Raw genomic sequence first — 12,406 nt, 5'->3', positions numbered from 1 at the left:
TTTCCCCTTGACTGACTTCCTTCACAAAATGTCAGATTTTGATATCTTGATTTATTTAAAAATAACAAGGTCAGGCCTTGGGTTTATTTTTGAATTTGTATCAACTTCACTCGCTGTTGAATAAATTTTAAAAAAGTGTGGGAGGGGGCGGAGGAGTAGAGAGGGGGAGGAGAGGGTGGGGGCAGAGGAGAGGGGGGGCGGAGTAGGAGAGGGAGAGGGAGGAGGAGAGGGAAGGGGGCGGACAGGGGGGGCATGATGATGATGATGATGATGATGATGACGAGGATGGCATCATGATGGACTGCCGCTGTGTGTTCGGTTTTGAACCCAGTGAGCCAATGCGTTGGATTGCTCCCCATAAGGCAGATCGTTCTCGAGACTCTGCATAGCCACCCCCTCCCACCCCTCCTACTGATTGTATGTTGTACTTTCCTGGCACTTAATGTACAAACTTATTGTGTGTTGTACCTACTGTTGTTTCTCCTTCGTCCGACAAATGTACTTCGCTTTGGATAAAAGCGTTTGCTAAATGCCCTGAGCGAGAGTCCTAGAAAAGCGCTATATAAATCCCATTTATCATTTATTATTATTAATGTAAATGACCCAATCCCTTCCTCGCCCCGGCCCCCTGTCTCACGCGGGATTGGTTGTTCTTTCAGAGGTGGGCGTGTCTGACGCGGGGTTGGTTGTTCTTTCAGAGGTGGGCGTGTCTGACGCGGGGTTGGTTGTTCTTTCAGAGGTGGGCGTGTCTCACGTGGGGTTGGTTGTGGTTGTCTTTCAGAGGTGGGCGTGTCTGACGCGGGGTTGGTTGTCTTTCAGAGGTGGGCGTGTCTGACGCGGGGTTGGTTGTTCTTTCAGAGGTGGGCGTGTCTCACGCGGGGTTGGTTGTCTGTCAGAGGTGGGCGTGTCTGACGCGGGGTTGGTTGTCTGTCAGAGGTGGGCGTGTCTGACGCGGGGTTGGTTGTGGTTGTCTTTCAGAGGTGGGCGTGTCTGACGCGGGGTTGGTTGACTGTCAGAGGTGGGCGTGTCTGACGCGGGGTTGGTTGTCTTTCAGAGGTGGGTGTGTCTGACGCGGGGTTGGTTGTGGTTGTCTTTCAGAGGTGGGCGTGTCTGACGCGGGGTTGGTTGTCTGTCAGAGGTGGGCGTGTCTGACGCGGGGTTGGTTGTCTGTCAGAGGTGGGCGTGTCTGACGCGGGGTTGGTTGTCTTTCAGAGGTGGGTGTGTCTCACGCGGGGTTGGTTGTGGTTGTCTTTCAGAGGTGGCCGTGTCTCACGCGGGGTTGGTTGTGGTTGTCTTTCAGAGGTGGGCGTGGAGCAGTTCCGCGTGGCGGAGAGGGCCCACGGCGGCTGGATGAAGCTGTACCTGGAGGGCAACACCTCGGAGGTGCTGGGCAACATGGGGAAGAAGGTGCTCCGGCAGTACCTGGAGGCGCTGGCCTCCATGAGCTCGGCCCTCAGCCGGCAGCTGGGCAAGTACGACATGTACTCCATGGTGGCGGGCATGGTCCTCGTCTTCCAGGTGAGGGCTTCGCTCGCTCAATGACACTCGCTCAATGACACTCGCTCTCAATGACACTCGCTCAATGGGGGCTTCTTCACAGCGCAGGCATCTTGGTGTTAAATGTTCCCCCGCCCAGCTAGTGTTTACAGGCTGTTCAGACCGTCTCGGAGTAACCCTAGATACAACCCTCTGAGTGGGAAACGGCGTTCACAGCACGTCGCAAGTACCGTTTCCCAGTCTGAGCTCTGAGACGGATCCGATATCTGCCACTTGAGGGAGAGCTGATTGGATAATGACGGCGTTCTAAGAGGTTCTGAGAGATCTTGATTTCTAGGTCGTTAATGGTTAATTGGATAATCGTATCGGTATCCCCACATGCATAAGTGAATACTATCGTGCAGCCTTCACTCGCGGTGTGTGTTCGAAATGAAGGGGAAGAGGCACTTTCTATCAAGAGACTTGCTGGCATGTTCTCAAGGCACTTCGGCCTCTTCATTTTTTAAGAAGTATTCATGCCAATTACTGGGTCGTAGGCCCCAGCAAATTCTGAGGAGATCCAATTGTAAACTTTGCACGCCTCCTATCCATCATCCTCCCCTCCAAGACCCCCTTTAGTTAATTTGAGAATAGGAATGGTCTTCAAAAGTATGAATTGTAGGAGAATAGAGGCATCACGCGATAGACCAATGGGCTGTGGTCCATTAATTGTGATAATAGAAACTGCTAAAGTGCTAATGGTGCTGTAAAGTACAGTTACAGTTAAGGGTGTTTGAGGGCTTCCCTTATCTTCAGGGTTTTCTTGAATTTCTGTCTGATTTGTCGGCGTGATGAGAAAAAAGTTTTACCACCATAACACCTCATTAAAATGAACTTCCCTTGCAGTTAAAACAGTCATTGTATTTCAACATTGCCTTTTTATACTACTGAAGCTATAGAAGGTTGCGGCAAAAAGTGAATGAATCACACAATAATTTGAAATCATTCTGAGCTAATTGCACTTCACACTCGAGAGAACAAATCTGATTTAATGGACTCCCAACAGCCTAGACCTATGCTGTAGAACGACTGCAGAGATCCATGTGCACACTGTCTCTCAACTCTGTGGCAGGAACACAATTATTTCAGTTAAATAGCCGGAACAGCAACCCCCCCCCCCCCCCACCCTCCGTCTCAGCCCCCACTCCTATTACCCCCCACTCGCTTATTGAGTTATAGAGAGAATAACGAGAGCAAATTAAATACGGAACACAATGCATGAATTATACGGAGGGGGAAACTCCCGTACAGTCCTGATACAGTATACACCACCATTCAAAAGTTTGGGTCACCCAGACAATTTCATGTTTTCCATGAAAGCTCGCACTTTTTTTGTTATTTATTCAACAGTTTTCAGCAGTGCTTACATAAAAGGGTTTCCTAATCATCAATTTGCCTTTTAACACGATTAGTCAAACAATGTACCATTAGAGCGCAGGAGTGATGGTGGCTAGAAACGGGCCTCTGTACACCTATGTAGATATTCCATTAAATCATCCGCTTCCAGCTAGAATAGTCCTTTACCACATTAACAATGTCTAGGCTGTATTTCTGATTCATTTAATGTTATCTTCATTGAAAAGAAAAGTGCTTTTCTTTAAAAAAAATCAAGGACATAACTAAGTGACCCCGAGCTTTTGAACGGCAGTGTACACTAAAGACAAAGGAACGGGCGCTCTAGAGTCGCTCAGACTACAGAAGGCGTTTGCGCGGCCGTCCTCCTCCTCCTGACCACAGCTCCTCCTCCTCCCCCCCCCCCCCCCCCACGCCCAGCTGCTGCTGGTGCTGCTGCTCGCCATGCCCGAGGCCCTGGGCGGCGCCGCCCTGGTGGACGTCCCCGTGCTGCAGGCGCTGCTCTCGCTGCCCTTCTACCTGCTGTGCCTGCTGCTGGCCTCGGTGCACGTGCTGGTGTGCACGTCGGCCGGCAGCGCCTGCTACCTGTGCAGCCTCTCCTGGGGCCTGGTGTTCGCCGCCGTGGCCTTTGCCTCCGCCACCTTCTGCGTCCTGGTCTCCATGGCGACGCGGCGCATCCCGTCGTGGCGGAAGACGTCCAAGGTGAGTCTTGACGCGCCGCGTAGGTAGTGATGTGCGTGGGGGGGGGCGGGAGGTGAGGTTGCGGTGGGGTGAGGACAGCGTGCCTCACTCACAGATCCGCTTGTATCTGGGCACTGGTGCGACAAATCGATGCTTAGGAAACCGAGGAGGATTTATACACCTCGCTTTACATTGGGATGTGACAGCGCAAAAGGAAGATTTATCGGGCCCTTCAATCAGACCTGCCTCTGATACCAATCTCAGGAGAAAAATGTGTTTTCTTTGCAATGGCAATTTATAAACGGCAGAAGAAACGACTCCTAGAAGGAGCCTGTGAGGCGTTGCTTGGTCAATATGGAAAACAGCTGCTATCTGTCCTCATCAAACGGTGCCCCCATACGGGGACACCGTCTGTCAGCAGGGGTGAGACTGCACACCGGGATAGGCCTTTCCTTAGCAAGGGATTGTGTCCCTCCTCAGGCTGCGCTGGCCAGAACACGCTTTGGGTTTGTACGGCCAATCCACCCGTACAAGTTGCCACTGTATGAGGCTGCCGTCCGTTGATGATTGAATGATTTTTAGCAAATGATTCATATTGAGAAATGTGCAAATGTACGGTAGACATTGTTGCAGGAAAGGGGAAACCTATAGGAACCTGTTTCTATAATATATATATTCAAAGCATTTTTCCAAAATGGCTCAATAGTGTGGTAATATATACCGCCTACAGTATGGCCCTCCTCCTCCTACTGTACATCAGTGTTTACATCCACACTGTCTGCTCCGGCAAACCATCTGCTCATTTCATGGATCATGAAATTAGGAGCTTCTATCAACTCCAATCCCAGAGCACCAAGTGTTTGGGGAAATCTGATTTCACACAGCCCATATATAGTTTTTAAAACATGTTTATTTTGTCGCGGTGTCTCTGCCATATGTCCAATTTCTTCAGAACATGATCTTGAGGATTGGGCGGCAGATGTGTCTCCGTTTTTTGCTTGTTCATGCTCGGCGCGCTTCATGAAGGCGGTCTGGTTGTGTAAATGATTTTAGAGAAACAGTAGCAGTAAATAAGAGGAAGCTGTGCGACGGAAACGGACCACCAGCGGGTGGGAGGAAGTCTCTGATTGTTTGGGAGGTGATCAGATAAATGAGTATAAATGATGTATAAAGCCCACTGCATTGATTTAAGGGTTTGTGAAGCATTGGATGTCAGGCACAATAACAACACCAGTCTCAACGATTCTGGATTCCTTAAATACATGCTCATCTACTACTGCTACTCTATTGGTCGGGAAGGGTAAATTGCCTTATCAACAACCCTTTAATTAAAGCCAATCGATATCGTTAACGTCCATTCATGGAAACCGTAATGGCCACGAGAATGTAAAAGTCCACTGATGGAGAACGCCCCCCCTTGTCGGAGTGTACGTCTTCAGACGAGGACAGCCTGCCTGCTGGCGTTTCTGCTCTTTTTCTTTGCTTTAGCTAGACTGTCAAACGAGGCTGTTGTTGCTCCTCTCAGCACGGACGGATGTGAATACGGCCAGTCGTCTTGAGAAGCATCGCCCTATCCATCGCCGCACGTCATGGAACGTTAACGTCCCCTCACGGTATGGATGGATCGACCCGCTAACTCTGGTATGGCTGCCTCAAACTGCACGGCTGTTTGGTATGCAGACCCGCGCGGCAGGCGGCCTGCATACGCACGGCTCTGGCTGCTAACAGCCACAGAGAGCGCCGGATGCACGCCTCGGAGACGCCTTGCGTCACTCTCTCACCAGCGTGGGGAGATGGCGGCGGTGATGATATTTAAACTGCGCTTATCCTCCATTTGGGTTAAATGCGATGGAAGGCGCCGGGGCTCACCGACGTCAACATCAGCTTGAGGCCACTTGACATTTTGCAGAGATAGCTCCCCAAGATAAAAGGGGTGACACCGGTTCAATATCACGATGACATCTTGCTCAGAGGATTGCTATCTCTGTATAACATCCACAAGCCCTGATGCCTTTGTTATTTTTGTTATTCTGGTTACGCATTCTGTTCACATCCAACGGTAGCACTCTGCTGAGGGTAAAACGCAAGTAACTCCACTTACTTGCACTATTGACAATCTGTTTAAAATGATGATGCAGTATCTGTTGATCAATGTTCATAGCCTCCTCCCCCTCATAATGGACCTGTGATAATGATGTTGCTCTACTACCGTACTCAGGGGTGTACTCCCATTCATTACCTCGTTGTATTGCTAGATCCTGCCTTATGTTTTTAAATCAATAAGGTGAATCACTTTTCACATTTTAATCCATAGTTTTATTGGCAACAGTGGAATGAAATCAGAAGTTGTTGGATCAGTTGTGTCTTAAGATGAGGAGGATCTGCATCTTGCATGTTACTTTATTTGTTCAAACATTCCATATCAAGGTGATTGTAACTTAGAAAGCAATTTACTTATTTGTAATCAGGTTGCCCATGTGTTGACATGAGTGAAATCAAAATAATAAGGTCTCTCTCTCTCTCTGTCTCCATCACCATTTCCCTCTCTCTGTATCTGTCTTTGTCTCTGTCTCTCTATCTCTGTCTCTGTCTCCATCTCTCTCTCTCTTTCTCTGTCTCGCTGAATCTGTCTCTGTCCCCCCCTCTCTCTCTGTCTGTCTCCATCTCTCTCTGTCTCCATGTCTCTCTGACTCTCTACCTCACTGACTCTCTCTCTCTGTCTATCTCATTGTCTCTCTCTCTGTCTATCTCACTGACACTCTCTCTGTCTCCTCTCTCTATCTCTGTCTCTGTCTCCATCTCTCCATCTCTGTCTCTCTCTCTCCAGCTCTCTCTCTCTCTCTCTCTCTCTCTCTCTCTCTCTCTCTCTCTCGCTCTTGCTGTCTCTCTCTCTCTCTCGCTCTTGCTGTCTCTCTCTCTCTCTCTCTCTCTCTCTCTCTCTCTCTCTCGCTGTCTCTCTCTCTCGCTGTCTCTCTCTCTCGCTGTCTATCTCACTGACTCTCGCTGTCTCCATCTCTTTCTATCTTTCTCCATCTCTCTCTGTTTCGTCGAGTATTGGTTCTGCTGAGTAAGCAGGATAGCAGCCATCTGTCCTTTCTGTACACTTTGCCAGTATTCATTACTTATATATTTGTTTTATGTTGCATTTTTCTTGCATTAGTTTTACAGCTCTGTGTAATTACATTGAGGAATGTGCCATATAGTTTGGAATTGTTATGACTCACCAGACCATGTAGTTGATTGAAGGGGGATTTCTTATGTGCAGTTGTTCTCTCTCAAGCAAACAGAAACATGTCCAGTGTATCTTGTTGTTCATGCGGTGAGGATAAAACATGAACTTTGCAGTACATTTATCCCTTATCCTTTCCTGTGAGCATATGATATATCAAAACACTTTTTGGCAGAAATATCAGGGCCAGCCACCTGTGAATATCAAAACAAGTCAATGAAACAGTTTTCATTGATTTTAAAATCAAAAAAATTTCAGGAAGGATCTTTGTTCTTGTTGTTACTATTCATATTTCCAGTTTTTGGGGTAAAAAGTGAACTTGGCAATACGTTTCCAGAACAACGGAAGCTTCCCATGAAGGAGGACGCACTGCAGATGTGGGGCGTGGGGGGGGGGGGGGCCTGGGGACGTGCCTGTTTGTGTGTTTGTGCGTTTGTGTTTTTGTGTTTTTGCGTGGGTGCGTGAGCATATTCATGTCCTAAAACACAACAAGATGAAAGAGTTGTGAATGGGGTTTTCCAAAGTTCACTCCCTTCACAAGACATAATATGAAATATGGTTTGTATTTCCTTGTGTTTTTTCTCCTTGTTCCAGGGGGAACATGATCATATTGCAAAATAAAGTGTTACATTAAGCCTGGATGGCTCATATTACAAGTGTAACTATGAAAGGCTATTTTTTGCCCATTGGGCATCGAGGGTTTTTTCTATAAGTCACATCTTTACACAATTGTCGCTATTCCACAACATTGTTTTTAGAGGCACTGCATTCTGTTATTTTAGAAAAATCAGTTTGAGCATTACAAATGAGAAGATGGTATCAAAGAGATGCACCACAAAGTTTGTGTGTTTGTGTGTGTCAGTGTGTGTGTGTGTGTGTTTGTGTGTGTGTGTGTGTGTGTGTGTCAGTGTTGGTGCCGGTGTGTTTCAGTGTGTGTGGGTCGGTGTCAGTATGTTTCAGTGTTTATGTGTGTGTCGGTGGCAGTGTGCGTGTGTGTGTCGGTGCCAGTATGTTTCAGTGTGTATGCATGTGTGTCGGGGCCGGTGTGTTTCAGTGTGTGTGTGTGTGTGGCATGTCGGTGTGTTTCAGTGCGTGTAGCAGTGTCAGTGTGTTTCAGTGTGTTTGTGTCGGTGTCAGTGTGTATGTGTGTGTCAGTGTGCGTGTGTCAGTGTCAGTGTGTTTCAGTGTCTGTCAGTGTGTTTCAGTGCGTATGCGCGTGCATCGGTGTCAGTGTGTCTCAGTGTGTATGCGGCGGTGTTGGTGTCAGTGTGTGTATATACGTGCGTCAGTGTGTGTATGTGTGTGTGTGTGTACGTGCGTGTGTAGCGGGCCAGTGATTTCCAGGACCTGTGGGGGGGGGTGTCGGGGTGCACGGCGTGCTGTCTTGAGGCCGGGCTCTCGAGTAACGAGGAGATGGCCTCCAGCAAGGCCGTAAGGCAGCAGATCTGTCATCTGTCCTCAGCACTCTTGGTTAGACTCCAGCCCCGGTGAGATGCTCAATAATATACCGCAGTTATTACAAAGCCTCTACGCAACGGTCGCCCTGCGGAGACTGAGAGCTCTGTTCTGTCTGATTACGCACGGCGTCCCATCACGACCGGACCCTCCGCGATGGAGCGCGGGAGCAGCTCCGACTGATTAAGGAGAACTACAATAAACACAATGATACGTCGCAGCGTATAGAACGAATGCGGCAGCCTTCAGATTTGCAGCGATGCACTACCCGGGTACCAGCGGAGGAATCGTTGCACCAGCGCCAGTGGTTTTGACATGACAGCTGTTGTAGAAACGGTTTGCATGCAATTTTTTTTTCGTTCACCTTTAATAGTTTCCAAATGCTTTTTCATGACATCGGGTCGCCTTTTAGACTGTCTACAATGTGCTCTGTATCGGAAGGAAATGATTGGATGGTGCCACTGCCGTCAAACAAACAAACAACGAGGACATTTATTCAAAACACAACACAGAAAATCACACACACAAGACAAAATCTAGAGAAAGTCGTAGGCTTGTCCTTCTGGAAGCTAGCCATGGCTGTGGCATCGCTATTTTGGCACCCCGTCCTCCCAGCGGAGTGTCCTGCTGTCACAGGCGCAACGTTGGACTCAGCACGACGGTGAGACTACAAGACATGACGTCTACTAAAGGTCTTCATATAGGAGACTCTACTGAAGCGGTGGCGGAGAAACAGGAAAATCAACTCGCAGTAAAATGCAGCACAACACTGAACTTTGTCTTTCAAGAACTTTCTCTGTTCCTCGGTTTAACGATGTTAGAACAATTTGAACGCCTTCGGGGCTTTGGAAGAGGTGGGAATCTCATTGCCGTGCTTTGAGACAACATGAAACATCATTCCGAGTTGTTTGCCGCTTCTTAAATGCGGCGTATCTCAGTAAGTAATACCGGGTGTTACGACGGGGGCCAGCGTGGGAGGGATGTCACGTGAAATGCAAAAAAATCGTGTGCGTACCTTGTCCCCGTCTGCCCCCGGTTCAACAAACAAACACAAAACGCCACTGAAGAACAACACATCGTTTTAGGGGAGCGTTTCGGTGCCAGGGTCTCCATGTAAATAAGTGGGACCCCCTGCGTGTTTGTGTCGGGGGGGGGGGGGGGCGATCTGCATGCGGCGCTGGAGCGGCGTATAATATGACAGGGAGATGAGCCGACACGCAGGAAGTGCCATTCCACTTTCAAGGTGTTGTCGTTCAGGGACCCGGAGCCTTGAGATGCGAGGGTCGCCGTGTGAGGCGACAGCATGATGGGCAGCGCTCCTGGTTCAGCCACAGGAGGGGGAGGAGAGGGGGGGGGGGGGCACGGCAAGCCTCCTCTGGGCCATGACATGTTTTAGCTGAAATATGGTTACAAAATAAATAAATAAATACTAACAGCTTGCAAGACATCCATTTTTTTTGTCAGTAATAGGGTGTGTGGGTGTGTATGTGTGCGCATGCATAAACAGACCTTGTGTCTCTGCTGTCTGGTTTAACCCTGAGATGAGAACCCACATTTTTTTTTAAATGGGCAACAGAGGACGTGCGAGAGAGAGAGTGTTTTAGAGTGACACCGGAGAAGCTATCAAATACTTCCTAGATAATGATAATATATGGTAAATGTATTCAACCTAGAAGCAATGTTTTTTCTGGTGTTCCCGTTCAATGAACCAAGCTGAATTGGACGCGTGAAATCGTCAATAAATATAAATATCCGGAAATGTGTTGAGGCAAAAGGTGTGGCAGTGTTTTTCTCTTGCTAGGCATGTAGCAGCATAGCTTTCTTAACATCGTATCGGACAGGCCGAAAAATGTATACATTCTATCAATTATTATTTATATTATATATATATATATATATATATCATTATTACGTTATACATTACTTCATACCAATTTGGGAAACAATGAAATTATAGTATAATCCGAACCATTGAATGACACAAGGTCATTGTTTTGGTATAATATCTGCAATGTGTGTCTGTCACAAAGCAGAACATAAATGACATAATATTGATGGTATGACTCCTACAATGTGGCACTGCTATGGTAAATTAGAACGCAGATGGGGAATGCCTTTGCACACAGTGCCCAAATGGATTTTTCATTTTGTACCATTTCCTTAAGTGCTTTAAGAATCAATCTACATTCAATCTACATTTGTTAAATGATGACTTAAACAACCTCATAATTATTATATTGAATACTGCATGAAATACTTTAACGGAACAGAAATGAATCAGTAATAATGAACACAATGAGCTGCCGTTATCTGTGTTGGTGTAAGTATGAGTCACCCAAGCAGTTTTAAGTTTAGCTTAATTTTCCCAGAGTGCAATTCTAACCCACGGCAGTGGCGGGTTTTAAAGGTCAAGTCTAATTGAGGTCTAAGTGAAATGCAATGAAGTCTCCTGTTTGGTGTGGAGACGGATTGGAGTTGTGCTAAACTCTGATATTTTCATCTCACCGCTTATTTCATCTCTGGTTCCAAACTCACAGCTACGCTCAAATCAATTTTTTCAAAGTAAATACCAGAAGCTGATTTTGGCAAGACTCCTTGATTACAAAATCCTGGTTTGAGTTGATTTGTTCCTCGTTAATAGTATTAATTCACATTTTAATATATTGAATATTTTGACATAGTGTGAGCACTGATATTGAGATATTATTACAATCCTCAAGATTATCACAACACATGACAACAGCTGATTTCAATGATAAGCTCCTCCCCCTCACGCTCCTCCATGATTGGCCTACCTGCACTGTGAAATGCATTACATGTAGTGTCATGATCTCTGGATCTCATTTACATTGATTCAGAGACTGACCACCATTCTTACTCCTCAGAAAAGTCATCTGAGGGATTTGATCACTTGAATAGGATTTCCCTTTCCATCACCATCATAACCCACCTCATCACATAACCCACCTCATCACATAGCCAACCTCGAGATTGTGCACGAGTCAGACCAGGCCCAGCAGCACACAAGGCTCAAGGTCACAAGGCTGCTGGCCCACTGGGGCTGAATCCCACACAGTACCCTGTCTGTGGCTACAGGCCAACAAACATGTGCAGACTGCTGGGGCGCTAGTTGTCACTACAACAATAAGAACTACTTCATTGGAAGTGATGTGTGAAGTGAAGTTGAGACGTAACTTTTTCTGGTCTCGCTACTCGACATTTTCTTTTTCCGTGCTTACGCGACTGAAAATTAAGGTCACCCTTGTCTTTCTTTTTAACATTTAGATGTGCTTTAACCTTTAGATGGCAGCAAACTCACAAATGATATGTCCGGTATAGTTACCCTTTAAAACTACAACAAAGCAGAAAGGGCTTCGTTTGGGCCGTGTACAAAACACACAAGCAAGGCCTTTTGAAACCTTTGGATGGCAGCAGACTTATAAATGAAGTGCATTGTGTAGTTACCCTTTTAAGAAGACAACAAAGCAAGCGATGGCTTAATTTGCAGTATGTACAGCGGAGGCTCGGACCCTAATTGAAATGACCCTCGCCTCTACCCTTTCTCCCAGAGCGGGGGCAGCGGCGGCGGCGGATGGTCCCTGTCGGAGCTGGACGTCCTGCTGCTGGCGGGCACGGTGGGCCACACGCTGAGCCTGGCGGCCAGCAGCTTCGTGGAGGAGGAGCACCAGACCTGGTACTTCCTGCTCAACACGCTCTGCCTCGCCGTCTTCCAAGACGTCTGCCGCAAGTACTTCAGGGAGCAGCGACGCCCCGGCGCCATCGGGGAGAACCGGGACCACGAGGAGGAGGAGGAGGAGGAGGAGGAGGGGCGGTTCTTTCTGTCGCCAAAGGGCCGGCGCCCGTCCGACCCCTCGCAGCCCGGCGGGGACCCCCGGTCCCGGGAGAAGTGGCTAGCCCTCGCCACCCCCCCGCTCACCCTGGCCTGCTGCCGGCTGCTGCGCACCCTGAACCAGACGGGGGTGCAGTGGGCCCACCTCCCCGACATGGGCCACTGGCTCAACAGGTGCGTCCTCCTCGCAGGCCGTGCGCGGTCCGAGTGCAGCCCTCCGGTGGGGGACGCTTGGGCACCCCGTTGTCGCACGTCACGTTGGCAGTAGAAGGCCAGGGCGGCACACCTGCAACCGCGTGCTT

At 48.2% G+C, this 12,406-nt stretch overlaps 1 protein-coding gene across 1 annotated transcript in view; it reads left to right on the top strand.

The window, feature by feature from the left end:
- pigg (phosphatidylinositol glycan anchor biosynthesis class G (EMM blood group)) overlaps window positions 1-12,406 on the top strand; it is a 50,594-nt gene that overhangs the window by 18,307 nt on the left and 19,881 nt on the right. The window contains exons 7-9 of the mRNA XM_084469728.1: window positions 1,301-1,518; window positions 3,310-3,591; window positions 11,824-12,278. Of these exons, the coding sequence (XP_084325854.1) occupies window positions 1,301-1,518; window positions 3,310-3,591; window positions 11,824-12,278 (955 nt within the window). The remainder of the gene's footprint in view (window positions 1-1,300; window positions 1,519-3,309; window positions 3,592-11,823; window positions 12,279-12,406) is intronic.

Source organism: Micromesistius poutassou (genome assembly GCF_964030765.1).
Source record: "Micromesistius poutassou genome assembly, chromosome: 6".
Classification (NCBI taxonomy): domain Eukaryota; kingdom Metazoa; phylum Chordata; class Actinopteri; order Gadiformes; family Gadidae; genus Micromesistius; species Micromesistius poutassou.
This window is presented reverse-complemented; position numbering and strand designations above follow the sequence as displayed.